Source organism: Lissotriton vulgaris, chromosome 2_2, assembly GCF_964263255.1.
Source record: "Lissotriton vulgaris chromosome 2_2, aLisVul1.2, whole genome shotgun sequence".
In the NCBI taxonomy this organism is placed as follows: Eukaryota; Metazoa; Chordata; class Amphibia; order Caudata; family Salamandridae; genus Lissotriton; species Lissotriton vulgaris.
This window is the reverse complement of record NC_141688.1, coordinates 7,361,597-7,381,527: the sequence shown is the minus strand read 5'-3', so window position 1 is coordinate 7,381,527 and position 19,931 is coordinate 7,361,597. Positions and strand designations below refer to the sequence as shown.

At 47.3% G+C, this 19,931-nt stretch overlaps 1 protein-coding gene across 1 annotated transcript in view; it reads left to right on the top strand.

Annotated features, from left to right (window-relative positions):
- The window catches only part of LOC147728931 (sulfotransferase 1 family member D1-like), a 308,979-nt gene that overhangs the window by 79,155 nt on the left and 209,893 nt on the right, over positions 1-19,931 (top strand). Inside the window, exon 3 of the mRNA XM_086959171.1 lies at positions 13,906-14,034. Within this exon, the coding sequence (XP_086815297.1) occupies positions 13,906-14,034 (129 nt within the window). The remainder of the gene's footprint in view (positions 1-13,905; positions 14,035-19,931) is intronic.

Here is a 19,931-nt window from a genome sequence, read left to right as displayed (position 1 = left end):
AAAGTGGGTGGTGATGGAGGGAGCATCTGCATCAATCAAACACTCACACCCAGTCAAAAGATCTGGGTTTAATCCATCACCGTTCTTTAGCCCTCTCTGAAACCCCAGTTCAGACATGGCTATATGCAAATCAGTCTGACCTTGTGCCTCATGGGAGCAGTCCAGCCCGAACCGCCAAACCATGTCTTCCCTGGACCGGAAACAAGTTCCGAGGACCGGTTTCTGGCATTCCAGCCGTCCTCAGCCCGGCTTGCTTGAATCCAGTGGCAAAGTGAGCAAGGGACTCACGTCTGAGCATATCCTGCCACACTTATGGCGGCCAAAAGCGGTACAAAAGGGGGTGGTGATGGACGGAGCATCTGAATCAATCAAACACTCACACCCTGATAAAGCCTTAAAGCTCACCCACACTACCACAAATAGAGAGTAAGATTTTGTCTACTTTACCTTTGTAAGCCTTTGGGGATCCACTTCACTCTGTGCACACTATACCTCACGTTGGTATAGTATATACAGAGCCAGCTTCCTACATTGGTGGATCAGCGGTGGGGTCTACAACTTTGTATTTGTTGGACTGACTTGGTCAACACCTGATCACACAACAGAACTCTTAAATTGTCTTTAGAATTCAGAATTTTTTGAATTGACGATAATTCCAAATTTCTAAAAATCTGGGTAGGTCCTTTAGTCTTTTTTAGAAAATAAAAAATCATCATAGTCAAGAGTAAGAGGGTTTAGCATTTTTTTCTTAGCTCTCTTAAAAACATCCAAACTATTAGTGACAAAATGCCAAGTGACACAGAAAACATGCTCTACCTCACCCCTTACCTCCATCTAGAGATGAGAGTTAAGGTGTCTATGCAAACTCAAAAACATTGTTTTGGGGTCCCATCCCTCCAAGAAAAAGCTCCATAAGTTCTTGGCAGGGTATGCTAATGGCCACCCATCTGAGCAAGGTGAGGACCTCTCAGATGGGGAAGAAAGTGGAGGGGATAAAGCTAACTTACACCCCTCACTTCCTAGGGAAGAAAGGGCCCTGTGCCCCTAACTCCAATAATACTACTCACAGCACCTAGATCCCACATGAGTGGGTCAGGTACTTCTGTGACCGTTGAGGACAGCATCAATGAAGAGACCAACCCCTTAGTAAGGTTGGCAAAAAGATTAGACCTAAAGACCAGACTCCTGTGTCTAGACAAGGAAAAGATGGACCTAGCTCTCATCAATGGTGGAAACAACTTAATAAATAGGGACAGAGAGCAACCTTATGATCCCAAAATCCTCATAGGGATTGTCCCCAAATTAGAGAATGGTGATTACATCACCAAGGCTTTGAGAGGGCTTGTGAAGCCAGAAAGGTAAGCACACAGGCTTCTGAACCCCTAGGGGGGCGGAACAAGAGTCCTATGGAATCATGAAGGGCACCCTGATTGAGAGATTTGGACTCACTACTGAGAGTATAGAATTATATTCAGGGGGCTCAAAAAACTCAGGGTCCGCCCTGGGTGGAATCTGTGGACTACTCAATGAAAACACTAGGTGGCTGGTTGACTAGAAGTAAAGTGCAAGATTATGATGGTCTTTATAATGTGCTTATAAAAAAATGCATATTAAGTAATTGCATTGATAAAAGGTTGCATCAGTATCTGGTAGACCTAGGTCCAATTTCTTGCCAAGAATTGGGAAAGAAAGCGGACCACTGGGTATACATGCGTGACCAGGAGGTCCCCTGGGGGGGAGTTAAAGAAAGGATTACAAAACCTCCCCAGAGGAAAGACAGAGAGCATCTTAAAGATAAAAGTAAAGAATCCCAGGTCCCCCCAAAACCTGTCCAGAAGGGTGGGCCCAAAGACAGCTCAAAACCTAAAACTGGCTTTACAGGAAAGAATTCGGATCTCAACAAGGTATGGTGTTAGAACTGTCAAAAGACAAGACACCACACCAAGCACCTAGCTGCCCTAAAACCCAAACCTCAAATGCAGCTTGATGGGTTGCCAGTGTGGTCAGTGGGGGTAGTCCCTCAGATGAAGAAGTCCAGATAGGCTTCAGCTGGAAAGTAGGCCCAAAAGGTAAGTTGGTGATTGTTAGAACTGGGATTTCTGGTTGGCTAAGGCTTACGCCAAAGCCAGGCAGAAACCACCATTCTAGTCAGGGCAAGGGAGTCACACGCCAAGATCACCTCTGCTCACCCCCTTGGTAAGCATGGGCGAATTTTGCGGATCTCGCGTTCGCGAATTTTGCGGATTTGCGAACTCGCAATCCGCAAAATCCGCGAATTCCAGCGAATTTGCGGATTTTTTTTTTTTGTGTTCGCCCGTGTTTCTGCCAGTTCGCGAGGGTTTTTACAATTTCGCAATTTGCGAACTTACCTGTCGGGTCGCAAGTTTTGCGAACTTGTTGTTTCTACGTGTCCAGCCTGTTTGGGACACTCTTCTTCATCACTGCCACTCTCTATCACCACTGCCACTCTCTGACTACTCATGCCACCCTCTGGCCCACCCATGCCACCCTCTGTTTCATCACCACACCCTCTGGTTGTCCAGTGTACATTATTTTCGGCAAAGCAAAGCACACCTTCCCTGCCTCAAGTGACCTGAATTAATTTGGGGCTGATTAATGTGTCACAGAATATTTTTTTAGCTGGCACCTGCTTCCTTAGTGCTCCCTGATTAGTGATCTTTTGCACTTGCTAAGTGCTTTCATTGTTGCAAAATTAGTTACAACACCTGCCCTGCCCCAACTGACAATAATGAATTAGGGGCTGCTTAATGGATTTTAACTTCCAGCCTGGCTCCTGCTTGTCTCCCTTAGCTGTAATTCAGGACCTTTGTGGCATATGTGTAACTATTCTGAGGTTCAGAGCAGGGTCACATAATAGTTGCAACTGGCAACTGAACTCTGGAGGGGCCCCTCAGGAAGCACTACAGGAAATGGCTACTAATGATGAGCCTGAACTTTTGAACCTGGCAAGTAGTTTCAGTTTTGCTAAGATCGTATTTCTGCAATTTAGCACTTATTCGCGGGGCGCGAAGTTGTACTGGGAAGCCGCGAACTCAAGCGAAGAGTGCGAGCAGTGCGAGCAAAATCCGCTGCTCGCGGATTTGCGGATTTTGCGGGAGATTCGCGAATCTCGCGGATTGCGAATTTCCCGAAAATCCGCAAAATCCGCGAGCGAAACGGATTTTCCGCCCATACCTACCCCTTGGTAGCCTGGCATGAGCAGACAGGCTTATCCCGGAGGCAATGTGTAAAGCATTTGCGCACGCACACAACAGCAACAACATCGTAGGCACACCACAAAAGAAACTCCACACAAGGTTATATAAAATAACTTTTGTATTGTCAAAACACATCAGATAGTAATCACACAATATACATTGTGCCAACTGGCAAGGGCAATATTCACAAGGGATTATTTACACCAGGACAGGGCCACCTGGGCCACTGTCAGAATCAACACTAAGCAGAAATAGCACTTCTAAAACATAGAATAAGTGTAGCACAAAATAACAATTATAGACCACAACCAGTAACCACTGGCAACAGGTAGGTACACACTATGCAATACTAATAACCATAGGCATAGATCACGCATGGACACATAACCTCTCTAGTATAACATACTAAGCAAAGCAAACTTCTAAGCATGAACACCTTTAGAAGTATAACACAAGCATGAAGGCAAAGCACATTACGCAGCAATCACATTTAGGGCTAAGCAGTATAACTACAGTAGGCAATCTCTCACTAGTCTAAACACATTAGACTCTGCCTCCTAAGAATAAATCACATTTAGGGGCGTAAATCATAGCGAAACACAATCTCACTAACACAAACCTCCACAGGTAAAACCATATCTAGAGGTATCAACCCAGGGTGCATAAAACATACTAAATGCATTACATTTCCTAGCACCACTTCCCTCTAGATATCCATAACTCATATTAAGCAATTATCATCACAAACCTAGTAAGTAAAATCACATTGCGCAAAAATCACATTAGGGCCTTGCGCCCTATCAATATACCAGCCCCCCTCGCCAACTGGCCATCTCAAGCAGGGGCTCAAATGCCCTGTGTCCAGAATGTCAGGGCGCGCTGCCAATGCGGCGCCAGTCAGGGGTGCGCCACTGGCGCAAACATAAATGTTGCAGCTGCCCACTACTTGTTGGCCAGCTGAGGACAACAACAGGGCCTAAACGTTGCGGCTGGCACTAAGTGCTGCGCAGCTGTAGAAGGCCTGGCACCTCCATGCCACTTCTGTCCCTCTCAGGGACTCTCTCTCCCTTGGCCCCTAAACGGTGCAGCTGCCCACTAATTGCTGGGCAGCTGGGAATGTTACCAATGCTGCCTGGGATCTCCATGGCCCTCGGGAACAAATGCGGCACACCGAGCCATCTAGGCTCTAGAAATAAAACATGGGGGACGTTGAAGCCCTCTGGCTTTAACCCCTTCCATGCTCATGACAAACCCCAGCCGTCATGCACTACGGTGCTCGTGTGCTGATGACGGCTGGGGTTCGTCACGGCCCGCCCCTGTTCGTGCTGTTTACAGCAAACGAGGGGAATCGCGGCCGCATCGAAGGGGTTAAAGCTACACATGTCCCCTGGGGGACCTCGGGCCTCTCAACAACTTGCCCCATTGTTGGAGCCCTGTGGCTCTGAAAATAAACATGCCCCTGGTGCTGCAGTGGCCCGCAACTGCAGGGCTGCTGTGGAGGTCTGCCCTACCTTGGAGGCACCAACCAAATGCTCACGGGCCCCTCGGGACCCCCCTGGGTCCTTTACACACATAGGGCCCAGTCAGAGCCCCACAGGCTCTCTAAATAACTGACAGTGGCCCCATAAGTGGGAGCAGCCCTCTGTCAACGGGGCTGCTCGCAACACTGGCACAGAAAACAGTGGGGCGGCCCACTGCCATCCGGGGCCGACCTAAATGCCCCCGGATGCTGTGCCTACACGGGCACCGACCTGCGCCCCACACGGAGCCCTGTCAGCTCTAAACTGAATGTACCCCTCCTGTTGGAGCGGCCAGCTGCCAAGTGGGGCAGCTCGAGAAACCACCAGCCACATGGAGTCCCCCCAGCCCTCTCGGACACTCACCGGCGAGGGGGCGGTGGCAGAACTCTGCTCCTTGGGCGGCGGTCGTCTCTTGACGGCAACTTCTCCGGTCATCTCTGCTCCTCTCGCAGCCCCGGGACCAGGAACAGGCGCTGCTTCCGCCGGCCACCACGATGCAACTGGCAACTCTCCTCTCAGCGCGGGGCCTCCCTCGACCACCCAGGAGCCCCGCACAGTCTACCTCACGCTGGCACCCTTCCGGCCGGATCCTTCTTCCTGCTTCCATCGCGCTGGCCCCGCCCACAGTCAGGCGGGCCGCGACAATTCTGGCAAGGCAGCAATGGAGGGGTAGGCTCCCTTGTGAGGCAAAACACAAAGCAGGGTGGGCTCCTGCGATGAAAATGAACGGCCACAATGCAGGGTGGGTACCTGCCAGCATTTATCATGATATAAGCAGGGTGGGCACCCGCAAAAATAAATAATTAAAGGAGCGCGGTGGCACCCGCAATAAGCCCACAAGGAGGAGGGCTCTTCCCTCCATAAGGGCTGCAGCGTCGCGCTGCTCAGCCCCTGCCACACAAATTAAATAAAAAGCGCTTCCTGTCCCAAATAAGGCGCAGGGAGGCTGCTGAAGGTCCTGGCAAAATTAACAGCCATCAAAAAGAAGGTCTCAGCAGTCCTGGAGGAATAAAGATGGCGCAACACAGCTCCCAGCAAAGAAATGTCCTCCAGCATCCAGGGGCTGGGCAGGGCACAGGGAGGAAAGCCTTCCCCTGGGCTCCAGCAGCAGCACACCCCTAGTAGATTCAAGTCAGGAACAAGAACATTAACATGTGGTCACAGCCCCTCTTTTATACAGCAAAATCCTTTGTCTAGCAGGGTGCAGGCAAAGTGAGAACCAGCTACAACTGGTTATGGGGAACTCCTTTCACTGGCCAGGCTATGGACATCAGACGCACCACGGCGGTGGAGCCAGCATTGTGTGGGGAAAGCCCAGCACTATTCAGGTCCCAGGTGTACCCCTCCCTTACATCAGCATGCTAATCTCTCCATTCACCACCGGGGCAGACCCATCCTGACTCCTGGAGCCAGGCTCACCAGCCAGCTCCAGCCAATCACACGCCAGACACAAATTATACTAACATGCCAAATTCTAGAAGTGGCACTTCCACACTAGACACAATCATGCCGCATACATCATTGCACAGCATTCAATCTCACAAGTTTGCACATACCAAACTCGACCCTGCACTCCCCACGCATCAGGAACTACCAGGGACACACACATTCCCCTTGCATTCCTATGGGAGGGCAGGCCACTTTCACCACACACACAGAGAGCGCACGCACTTTACACTGGACCACAGTGAAAAAGTGCGCAGAGGCCTAAAATCACCAACACCAGGTTACAGAAATAGGCTAAGAAAAAGCAAAAAGTTTCGGGGTGAACCTGCCAAAAGGGCCAGGTCCAACAGTGATTCTAGAGGGGAGTAGACAATCCCACCACCTACTGGTGAACAGAATCTCAACCACTGCACTCAGAGATACCTGTGCCAGTCACAATGTGTTGCATGACAGGTTGGTACTCTCAAACCAGTATGTCCCAGTGTAGACAAAAATAGTAAGGGCTATCCTAGTGGAGGTCACTGTTAGGCCTGTTGCTGTAGTGCCCCTACAAATATCTGAGTCCCTTAGTTGGAGAAAGGTGGTAGTCAATAAAGACCTTCCACTTTATTGTCTCCTTGGAAATGAGTCACTACTCAGAGGATGGTCTGCTCCAAACTGGGGTACTGGCCCACGGTCAGTCCCCATCCAAGGATCTAGGAAGACTGACCCTGCAGTTATTGCAGATAAGCCCCCAAGAAAAAGAAGAGACCTTGTCGGGAAGGTGGACAACTGCTAGCCACAGTTCTAGTAGGCCAGTAGGCCAGGGAGATTCAATCTCAATAAGGGAGAACTCCAAAGTAGGCACTGGTGAAGGCGTCCCTAGACCACAAAATAACCAGACCAGTCAGGCAACTGCCCAGCCTAAGTTGGTGCCTTCTGAGCTGACGAAACAGAGGGTGGAAGAAGGGTGTTTGCTACCAAGTGCAGTGGCCCCAGATCCTAAAAAAGCAGACATGCCCCAGAACCCAGAGAAGCCTGTAAGTTAGCCCCTCCACCTATCAGTGAAGAGCTAAAGGTGTGGTTCTGAGCACTGACAGCTGTCAGTGGCCTCTGCTGGGTGTTAGCCTTCATGGCAGCACTGTCCTTGGCATGGTGGTCTAGCCCCCTGCCAAATAGCAGGTTAAGCCACCTGAACCTGTTGGTCATGGGGAGGATACCCGAGCTGTGGGTAACTTCTCTGGGGAAGCTGGGACTTACCCTAGCTTAGTTAGAATTTGCAGGGGAAGGCACCTCTGACCCCAAACAAAAAATATGGCATAGTGGCACTAAAGAGCTAGGAAAGGAGCATTGGGAAATAGGTCCTGAAACTGTTGAGGTAGGTCGGCTCCCCTGGACAGAAGGATGTAAGGCAGAGTAGGCTCTGAAAGTCTCATACAACTTCCTCTACTCTTTCTCGCCTGAAAGACTAGGAAGACTTTCCCAGGTTTGGCTGAGTCTCCTGGCCTTTGAGCTGGGGAGAGAGGTTCAATTACAGCTTAAAAGGTTTTTCATGAAATTCCCAACGCTATCCTATGAGAGGAGTAGGCCTCTGACAGCAGTGAAAACAAATGTATATGTCTGTCACTACCAGGACATATAAAACTTTAAAGTACATGTCCTACCTTTTATTAACATAGCACCCTTCCCATAGGTCTACCTAGGGCTTACCTTAGGTGTGACTTATCTGTAATAAAAAAGGAATTTGAGGCTTGGTAAGTGGTTTTAAATGCCAACTGTAAGTGGGAGTAAAGTCCACACACAGGTCCTGCAATGGCAGGCGTGAAACAGGGTTGAAAGGCTGCAGGCCCACTAGGAGCATTAGGATAACAGGCCTTGGGAACACAGTATATCACTTTATAAGGGACTTAAAGGTAAACTAAATATTCCAAACAGGTTTAAGCCAATTATACCATGTTTAGAGGCAAGAGCACAGGCACTTTAGAACTGGTTAGCAGTTGTAAAGAGCTCAGAGTCCTAAGAACAACGAAAAGGTCAGATTAAGAGGAGGAAGAAAGCTAAAAGTTTGGGGTAACCTTGCAAAAAGGGTCATTTACAACATCATGCATGTGCAGAACTAGATCCGGCGGTCGGGCCTTCTCCTACCTTCCTTACAAAACCTGAACGATCTTTCCCCGGCCATAAAATCCACCTCCGCAGTTCTTGAATTCCAGGAGAAATTGACAACTTGGCTCTACAGCTTGCCTGAGCCCATTTAGCTCCTTCACCACCAGGTTAGTTGTGGACTATACAGATAGACACAGCGTAAAATAATATGTCTTGATTTCGGGGACACATATCTAAAGTGCCTGCCCACTTGGTTCATTTTTATCATCTTTGGATCCCAAGCCCCCCTCACCAGGTATAAACAGTGCGCGCTGAGCACTAGCGCTGCATTGATCAAGAACCTCCTGAGGCAGAAAGCCGGGAGTCGTGTTAGCTGAATTTATACTTTTAAAATTGTGAAATACTGTGTTTGTAGAATCTTGCACCGATCCCCTGGCACTTACTTGAGCCTTCCCCGAGCAGCAGATTGAACGCTGTCACGGGTAGAACTCGCCTCCCTGCCGCCATTACCTGCTTCGAGGAGCCACAAGACACGCCCACTTCTGTTGGCCACGCCCCCCCTCCAACGCCCAGAACATCTACTATAAATCATGTGTCTCTGCCGGAAGCGCAGCGGACGAGCGCAGCGGGCGCGTCGATGGCGCGCCAAAGGCGCGCTTAAGGCAAGCTCGTCTGCGCTCGTCCGCGCTAGGCAGAGCGCAGAGCCAGACCCTATAGATAACACCATCCACCCCACGCGCAGATACTCAAGGGATGTACTAATACATCTTAATAAAGAGTTAAAAGACCCCTGTCTACACTCTGTATCCGGGGAACACCCCCATAACTGATGCGCTCACTGCCCGTATAAATTTACACTCACCGGGCCTGAAAACCCATCCCTTATCCCAATGCACATGGCTCTGATCAACTGTAGATCCCTTCCCAAGCACTCATTAGAAATCTATCAATTACTGGAAAACCATGACCTTGACGCTCTCTTCATAACGGAAACCTGGCTAGGACCGGACTCTGATCCCGACATTGTAAATTCCCTGCCCCCGGGCTTCCTAATTCATCACATGGACCGCCCCAAAGGAAAAGGTGGGGGTATCGCTATAATCTACAAGGACCATCTCTCCTGCCGACTGCAAGGCAGTCCTCTCTTAGACTGTGAAAATGTCTTGTTCTCAATACAAGTTTCCCCATGTAAATCCATGTCGGGCTTCCTCATCTACCGCCCTCCAGGACCCCTAGGCCAATTTTGTGAATCTCTTATGGAGCAAACATATACACTGGACGCCACGCATTCCACCTGTATGATCCTAGGCGACCTGAACATCCACTTGAATAAAAAGGAAGCCAAACCAGCCGCTGACCTAATAACAGATCTCGAAACTCTCCAATTAAAGTTACTAAGCCAACTACTTACCCACTCACTGGGACATTTGCTGGACCCGATATTCTCCAACATTAACAATCTTACTGTCCTGGACCCTATCCCGGTACCTTGGACTGACCACTTCCTAGTCCCACTAAATTGGCAGCTAACTCCCACTCCACGTCCTAATACCCCACCCAATAAGACTACGCGCTCCTGGTCCAAACTAGATCCAGAAAAATGGAAACATCATCTAGAGCGCTCCCCTCCTGAACTTGATGCTAACCCCATTCACGCGGGCGCAGAATTTTCGACTTGGATAGGAGATACACTGGATAAAACACTTCCAAAAAAACTCTCCTGTAAACCACGGAGTAAAGCCACCTCCCCTTGGTTTACTTGTGAAATGCGGCTTCTAAAGAAAGCTTGCAAGAGATCAGAAAGAGACAGGAGAAAAAATTTCGATCCCACAAAAAAACGAATATAAAAAAATCCTTCTCAACTATAAAAAAGCACTTAAAACAGCTCAAGTCAATTACTTCGAGGAGAAAATAAGATCATCTACTAACTCATCTCGGGAAACGTTTCAAATAGCCAAGAAACTTCTCAAAGTGCCGCAGCCCCCCCCCAGTAGAGCCGTCAGTTATCCGTTGCAATGAACTTTCAGAATTCTTTAATCTGAAGATTACAAACATCATCAACTCCCTCCCTCTGCCAACTTTGGACGCTCTTTCCGCTGTCGATCAGCCTAGTCACACACACCATGCAAAAGCATGCCAACTGTCACATTTCACTCCCCTGACTATTGACACTATCCTTCCCATACTCAACTCTATCAAAAGCGGCTGTCCTACTGACCCCGCACCACTCAACATCCTTAAATTAGTTGCGCCCACCATTCTCCCCTACCTGACTAAACTAATCAACAGTTCACTCACCCTCAGCATCGTTCCCCCTAGCTGGAAAAAAGCATTGGTGAAAGCACTGATCAAAAAACCACATCTAGACCCACTAGAATTAGGCAATTACAGGCCGATTTCCCTGCTCCCACGCATTAGCAAAATAGCTGAGAAACACGTCAACTACAGCTTATCGCACCATCCTAAAACCAATGGACTACTGGAATCCTCCCAGGCGGGATTTAGGCCGGGCCAGAGCACAGAAACTGCAATACTGGCGGTTGTCGAAGAGGCAAGGAAAATCATGGACTCAGGAGGATCAGTGGCAGTGATCCTCCTGGACCTAAGCGCAGCCTTCGACACCGTCAACCATTCAATACTGGTCCACAGGCTCAGTGAGCTTGGAATCGTGGGAACGGCCCTGGCTTGGCTTAAATCCTTTCTTGAGAACAGATCTTTCCAGGTAGCAGATGGTAACTTCACGTCCAGGCCCACGGCCATCAGCTGCGGGGTCCCTCAGGGCTCGTCCCTGAGCCCGACCCTTTTTAATGTTTATATGTCCCCCCTTGAAAAAGTCGTCGCCCCTTTTGGGATCAAGCTGCTAACCTATGCTGACGACACTCAATTGGTGGTATCTTTAAGTCAGCAAGACCACTCCCTCCCTTACCTCCAAACCTGTCTAATTGAAATAACTAAATGGATGAATCTTTCCCACCTCAAGCTGAACAACGACAAGACAGAGATAATGATCCTGGGCAATAAATCCCTCTACCACTCTAAATCCCTATGGCAACCCTGCATGGGTACTCCTCCTGTTCCGAAACAAGAAATTAAGAGCCTGGGTATATGGCTAGACGAACGCCTCAACTTCTCCGCCCAGGCATGGAAAACGGCTGGAACGTGCCATGGCCTCCTACGGTCAGCGAGGAAAATTCTACCCCTATTCCCAGCACAATCCCGTAAACTCCTAATCCATGGCCTTGTGCTGTCTCGCTTGGACTACGGGAATGCCCTATATCGGGGGGCTCCTAAATAAGTACTGTCAAGACTCCATACGGTACAAAATACTGCAGCCCGCATCCTCACAGGAACCCATCGCCGCTGTTCAGCCAAACCCGCTTTGAACGCCTTACACTGGCTCCCCGTCCAGGAGAGAGTACAATTCAAAGCTCTCTGCACTACATACACAATTCTGCACTGCAAGGCCCCACCAATACTACAAAACCTCATCACACCTCACACCACCAAAAGCAGAATTAAGAAGGCCCGCTCTGACGGTCGATTGTTAAAACTTGGCTGTTCCCGTGAGGTCCACCTTTAGCTGGTTCTATGTCATTTAGCGCTGGGACGCTCACGGGCAGCCATGCGCTCTACAAATCAGTAAAATAAAAAGAAATACAATAAATTAGACAAACTCAGCTGAGGGATAACATTTAAAAACCTACCCTATCTTTCTCAAAACATCTCTGTGCCTTTTTAAAAGATCTTTATTCTTTTGTTCCTCCTTAACTGTCCTTTCACACTTGATATAGTTCAGATATAAAAGCAAAACAATGTAGAGTACTCTGAATAATTATGACCCATCTCTTTATTACAAATTATGAGAAAGATTAGTCTTTAAGCAACAGCAGTTTTTTTAACGTAACATAGTGCTTTACCCTTTTCAAATTGGTTTTAGATGGATCAAGGTACAGCAGGTGCTGTGCGTTCAATACAAAAATATCTACATAGATTGATGAAGGGTGGTGGTGCTGCTATGCTTAAACTTGACAGCTGCATTTAGCAGTCTTGTCCGCACCATTCTTATCAAAACATTTGTGGAAATAGGATTTTCTGGGCAAATTAAAAATTAATTCATCCATTTCCGATAGAAAGTGTACACTCTGTATCACCCTCCTCTTTTACTTCAAAACCAAGGCCACCATGCTGTAAAGTCCCACAGTGTTCTTCACATTCTACTAATTGTTTAACCCCTTCGAAGCTAATGACGAGCTGGGCTCGTCATGGCGCTTACCTGCCGTGCGCGGATGACAAGGCCAGCTCGTCATGAAATAATGTAAAACAATAATTTGCAGCACAGGAGGGGAAAACGCCTAGCAGCCATGTGGTTAAGCGACAGGTACTCAAAGTACGGCCCGTGGGCCGCCCACGGACCTTGCAGACATGAACATGTGTTTTTTTTAGTTTTTCTAAAGAGTGTCAGCAAACATCGCCAGTTGCTGCTCTATGGGGCCCTGGCGATTCCAGCGATAGTCAGAGTGAAGCTTCAGGGGCGCTAAGAAGAGGTCAAATACAGCAAAGCTTTATTAACAAGTAAATGCTCTTTTAAAGACCTGTGAAGTACTCGGGTGACCGGTGCCAAAGGGGGTCTTTGATCTGATAGCTGAGGTAGGGGGGGGGGTAAGAGTCAGCATTAAAGCCAGGGACAGATGTGACCCCAGGCCCAGTGGTGGGACACAAACCCCGGGAAGCAGCAAATTCAGAGAGAAAACGAGCTGGCTTTAACATTACACAGGGAGAAGGGGGAGCTGTTTCTGGGCTGGTGATGGGGACGTGTAGACACAGTACGTGTGCACTGCCCGAGGCACAGAGACAGACACAGGCAGAGACAGGCGCAGCCAGAGACAGGCGCAGGCAGAGACAGGCACAGGCAGAGACAGGCGCAGGCAGAGAGACAGGCGCAGGCAGAGAGACAGGCGCAGGCAGAGAGACAGGCGCAGGCAGAGAGACAGGCACAGACTAACCGAGGCAGAGACAGGGACAGACTAACCGAGGCAGAGACAGGGACAGACTAACCGAGGCACAGAGAGGGACAGACTGACCGAGGCAGAGACAGACGCAGGCAGAGACCGATAGAGGAGATTAGGTCCCTCTCTCTGCCTCTATCTCATCAAATTATCTCACCAACCATCTGCATGAATTACAATACAGTATAATTGTTGCACATGTGACCACTGTGTAATGGGGATCTCAATGTCCAGGAGTTGAGATCCTCCTGATTCTCTTTGTTTTCAGTTTGCAATGGTGGTGCCATTGTGGAGACTTTGGGTACTGGCCAATATGTGGCCATGGGTTGAGCCTCCTACTGCAAAAATCTTTTTTGTTGCCTTTTTCTTTTTGCTATTGTTATATATTCTTTTGCGCATACAAAATGTGAACATAGGCAAACATTTATAATGTATTGAAACTTTTGCTACTGGTTAAAGCATTGTTGAACAAATTTTATGCCTAGAACTGGCGCTGATTGGGAAGCACAAGTAAGCCTTTAGCTAGCCTGAGCTTAACTTCTCCGTTGTTTCTATTTGATTGCACAATTACCTCCATTGTTAAGTAGATATGTGCCCAATCCGCCTGACGTTTCTTTGAACTTCTTACAGGCACCACGTGGATGAGTGAGATTATCGATTTAATACTTAACAATGGCAATGTGCAAAAATGCCAGAGAGATGCTGTCTACAAACGCGTTGTTATGTTAGAATTTACTTTGCCGGGAGTAGTACCACCAGGTAAGCCAAACAACCATTCAACATGGCGCCTCTGCCATAGTTATGTGAAAATTGTGTAGTCTGTCACATGCACGTGGTCAATATTGTTATAGCTGCGCAGATTTTCTCCTAGGCTGATTAACTTTCTCCAGAGCGTGGTCTTCCATTAAGCGTTATGCTGGAGTTTTTGCTATTGGTTGGGTGTAGCATTTCCTGTCAGGAGTGTCCGACTATTACACAAAGGGACATTACTGCTTTAAAACTTGGACAATGGCCTAGAGGTGCTGATCTGTCTCCTGGGTATCATTCAACTCAACATGAAGAAGCACAATGTACAAATTCAGTTTTCCCAATCAGCTTCAAGTTCCTACTCTCTTATCCCTGATCAACTCATTCTAAATCAGATCAGTTCCATTGTGATGTAGATCCTGAATATTAAGTTTGAAATGTAAATGGCATTAAATATAGGTCAATATACTAAGAGTATAAATCTATTGAGGGAGGTGACGTGGCCACCAAACCAATGATGTGCCCCACCACTAGCTGGCACCAGGGGGGCCAGGCCCACACTGGCAAATAAGAAATTCGGGTCGCCGCTATTGCTCTTCAGAGTCAAGGATAGATAAGCCACTGCACCATTTTTCACCCTCCACGGGGCCTGTTCCGACCGAGCGAGGCCCCAATGTAATCCACTTGTGGGGCTGGATCTACTGAACTTTCCAGCTGCATGGGGTTTGGCCCTATCCCTTCAGGCTAAGTCTCATACTCTGCTCACTCCTCCCCTACACCACAGTCCGGGAGCCAGCCAGGCGTCTGGTGCCAGGATCTCAATGAGATTGCAGTATGTGGGAAGGCGCAGCAGCACCACTCAATGCTGTATGGCACCTGACAGGCATTCGGGGGCCTGGCAAGTCTACCAACCACAGTCAGACACAATCCAGGCCCCAGGGCAGACCCAACTGCCTACCCATTTCAATGGCAGCAATGGATGGGCCAGGCTGAGCAAAGCACCCTGCACCACAACCCCTGCACTTACAGGAGCAAGCCCTGGCATAACACAGCTTAATTAGGGCAGATTTAGGCAGGATAGACAGTTTGGTGGAATGACATGTCTCCCTAGTAGCACATCCTGCCGGCCATCTTCTTTGGCCATGCTCCCAATTCTAAAAACATTCTTGATAAATAGTCTGCCTTTCTGTTTTTCCCACCAGTTATGTATTTAACAGTGAATGCAAATTCTTGGAGGCATGATAACAGTTTTACAAGCCTATAAGAGGCCTTACCTGTGCCACTCCCATCTTGCATTAATATTAAGGTCTTGTTTCAACTGCCCAACAACAGGCAAGAGCTTTGTGCTCAATAGTGGAGTAATTAGTCTCTGACTAATTTAAACAGCAGGCGACAAATGCTAATGTTTGCTCCCTGCCATTCACCCATTGTGAAACAAATGCACCCAGGCCAACTTGGCTTACATTTACCATCAAGAAACAGCTACTCTCTGAGTCAAAAGAGGAAGGAGCAGGTGTATATGTAATCATTCTAGCAATACTCTCCCAAAAACCTCGAACAGTATTCACTAAGTCCTGAAAATGACAGAAGCGAGTATGTGTCTTTGGGTGGGGCTGCATCCTGAATGGCCTGCACCAAAGAAAATGTTGGCTTGATCCCTTCATTCGAAATGGGATGTCCTAAGTAGTCTGGTTCTTGCATTTGTCAGTTCTGAATGTTACTCCAACATCTTTGAAAATTTGTAATACTCTCTTTAAAATCAGGTTGTGTCTTTCAATGGTATCTGAAAAAAATCAGAACATCATCCTGGAAGGCCTGGGTACCTACCACATCTCCAAAATATCCATAAATCTCTGAAATGCACTGGCAGCAGATGCCAGACCAAAAGGAAGACCTACAAATGAAAATGCCTGAAAAAGCTTGACAAATATGGTTAAGTCTTGATATTCCTCCACTAGAGGAATCTGATGATAAGCTGAGAGCAAACCATTCAGGCTAAGTTGTCTAGGAGGTCATGGACTTTAGTGAGGGAATGGCAATCAACCACAATGTTTTTAATGTGCAAATGTCCATACATAACTATATCTCCCCAGATTTCTTATGCACAATGACTATAGGACTCGCCCACTCATCAGATTTTGTAGGTACAGTAACACTTTTAAAAGTCTGTAATACCTTTTAAAGTTCTTCCCTGACATTTAAAGGGACAGGTCAACATCTCAGGACTCTTGACATTGTTTGAAAAAATCAGTTGTAGACCTGTCTGCAGACCCATGACTGAAGTAGCTGGTGTGAAGGGTGTTTCAACAAGTGACAGAAATGCTCTGGATAGACTACCTGCATTTTTTGAAGAGTCTGACTTGAGTTGCAAATCATCTAAGAGCGTATCAATTGCCACTACGGTGTCTCCACTCCAGGGATTAACATAATACCCAATTTGGCCAAGTCCTGCCATCCAACCAGATGTCTACCCTTGATAGCAAAATCAATTTTCATAGTAGTTGTCCTACTCAGGCATGTTAGTCATTGAAGAATCCCTATAAATCAATGTCCTGCTCCCCAAAAGCCTTATGGGATGCATCAGGCTGTTGGAAAGAGAAATCCTCACCCCAATGCAAATAGAAACAAACATCAGACAAAACAATTATTGAAGCACTTGAATCATCCATCAATTTATTCGGGACATCTCCAACATAGCTCCCTCACTAGATTCCTTTAATTTTGCTAGTCAGGTTAGAAATTTTATTGTGGTGATTTATTTTCTGCAATATTTAGAATAACCATGGACAAATCAGAAGTGCAATCTTCCATACGAATACCCACATTCTCATTATTTTGAGAGCTGGTTTACTCCCTCTTAGAACAATTTGGCACGTCATTCACTTTGCGACTTGTGTGCCCAGTATGTCCAGTATTTGCAAAGCGCGAACAATTACTCAAAGGTGTCAAGTGCTGGGAGCCTTCGGGAAGATCAAGCTAGTTATTGTCCAGAGTCACATGGTGCTGGGCTGATCTGCAGCCGGCACTGGGGATGGAACCTCAAGCCTTAAGGTTCCAGAGTCAGTCACCCTGGCCGCTTCCCCACACCTCTGCAAACAATGGCCCAGTTTCTTACATCATTGGTACATTGTTTTCCCACAACTAGACAATTGATGTTATTGTTCAGATGAGATTTACAGCCACATCGAAAACAAAAACTTTGACCTGTTTTTAATAAATGTTCTCAAATCTACCTTTTGTAGATGTAGTGCTGGCATAATTTTCGTCAGAATATGAATAAACATTGACATGTGAATTGAGTTAATGTTCCACTGCCATGAGTTTCCTGGATATCATAGAACCGTGTAATAGCTGTTGTAATTTGGCAGCAATCGATGTTAGCATTTAGCAGAAGCCTTCTTGTTTTTGGCAGCCATCTTGTCTGCCATGTGCTCACCATGTGCTCTGTCCTTCCTTACTGTCGTTTACTCTTGCACTCTGCTTACGGACAAACTATATTTAGGTTCTGCTACTCTGCACTTGCGCAGAAGACACTGCAACTGTTCACATATGTCTTAGTCTGTAACTGTCAGTATTTTTTATTGTAATTACCGTAATTAACAAACTGTTAAGCTCCGCCCTACTGTTGACTGTACATTTCTGTATGACCTTTTATGTATGTAAACCTTCTCTTCTGTACTTGTGCCACCTTCTCCTGAGCTCCTGTGTGGGTATAAAAGGACCATGTTCCTTCTGTTCAGTGTGCTTCTTCATACTACCGAAGGGTGTTGTGTGAATGTAGTTCCACTTCATGAGGTTAACAAACACTTTGTTTTATATTCCAGTTTCTGTGCCAACTTCTATTCTATTGGTCTGAGGACTTGTGCAGAGAAGGGCTTACCCCTAGCACTGGTAGGCCTAGCTGAAACTCACCACAACATAGCCTTAGCCACATCAATAACTTGGCCAAAATAAGATCCCTGCAAATCAACAAACATACCTGATTTCTTTTTTTTATAAAACAAGAAAAGCCGAACTGATATCTTAAGTAAATGTCCAATTACTTTTCAAAGTTGCAGGTTGAGGCCATCAGCCTAATAAAAGAAATAAACTCCTCAATACTTTCATCTATCCACTGTTTAACAGGCCGTTGTTTAAAAAACGTGTCCTGCAAAAGTCATACAGCTGCAGTATATTCATTGCAATCCTCTTATTTTACTCCAGGCATCTCAACAAGTGGTAAATTGTCGCGGCCCAAGTGACTTAATAGAAAGACCACCTTCCTGGTTTGTTCATACTTGGTAGCAGTAATAGCCACTAAACATTTTTCCATGATGAGGGCTGGGGAAATTTGAACCATACATTGAGTGAAGACCATAGCAATAGTGATATGGACGATGAAAAACCAGCAGTATCTAAAATTTGTAGGATCGATGACGAACACTCCTGCACAACAACTCATGAATATAAGGACATTGTATTTACCTCAAAATCCCTTACAATCCATCGGAAAGGCTGCTGCAAATATAAGCAAATGTGAGATAATCAAAGAATTGAAGGATTTCCCAACTGTAGCCAAATCCAATTAGAGGGCACATTGTATTAAGCCAATCCAAGGTAGTCATGCCATTTGAGAGCCAATAAGAAGGTTCGAACCAAGCAATGCTATTAATAAAGTGTAGATCTCATTTGTCTGCCTTCATAAGTAGCACTATGATGACCAGTGCATGACATAACATTTTTTTTCTAGTGATAATCAGGTAGCACGAGCTACCGATGGTCGGCCTGCCGCATGAACTGCTGCCGATGCTACCACTCTTGGCAGGGACACGGTGGCAGTGCCAAAATGTAATCCATCAGCACTGCATAGTAGCCTTCAGGAAAGCAGCACCACATGTTTCGCTGAGGAACCGCCTCCGGTTTTGGCAAAGAAGAATCCGCAAAGACAGCAGCCAGCACAGAACAGGAGCCAAGAATAAGACAGTCTGCTCCAGAAACGAAAACAGCCACAGCTTGTCGCTAAATGTGAGTTTATTCCATTAACAAAAGCCCACGTGCAGGTCCGTTCACTGTCAGGGAATCAACCAACTGACCAGCAAGCACCAAGGAACTCCCAAGAGTGTCAGAGCAGGACATGGAACCTAGATTGCAACAACACAACTCACAAGGTATGTAGAGACAATGCAGAAGCATGAGGTGAGATCAGTAAAGTATAGAATAGCTATTATTACAGCCACTAGCCTTACATTATTGCTGTGGTGATGCGCCTAGTAGTCTCTTAAGGCACATACAGCCAGAGAAGGTCTGCCAGAAGCAGAATTTGCTTCTCCAACTCTCAGACCTTTAAACCAGAGGCTCATTGCCCGGCTAGCTATACTTGATCAGCCTGCTTTTGCTGAACGCCACTCTCTCCAGATAACTGTCCACAGATCCCTTCACAGAGTGCAAGTCAGATGCATTGGATTTGCCAGTGAATGTTTCATTTGTGTCCCTTCTAGTGAGTCAGTGGTACAGTGTCCAGCCCCAGTGTAGGCAGATGTGTCGCACCCAAGCACCAGGACCAGGCGTGGTCTGGGAGTGAATAAATAAAAGGAGCGTGGCTGCCTGAGGCGGGTGGCAACCCGTCATTGATACTGAGTGTCAGCATTATTTATTTATATGCGCCCATGATTGCGAGGCCCTAAGCGCCTCATGTGTCACCACCTAACACTGGCAATGAGGATCAGAGCCAGATCCGCTCCCCTGCACTACCACTGCATAGCCGGCATCACGCCCGACACCACGAACGCTGCAAACATTCCTGAGAGGGGCAGGAGTGCTGCCGGCTTTCCCCGGCCTACCCCGACTGTGAATTTCGTGGGGGAGGGGCCCGCAGGCATATTGGAGCGCATCCACAGCTGCCTACAGCAGCTGGTAAGAGCGCTGCCCCC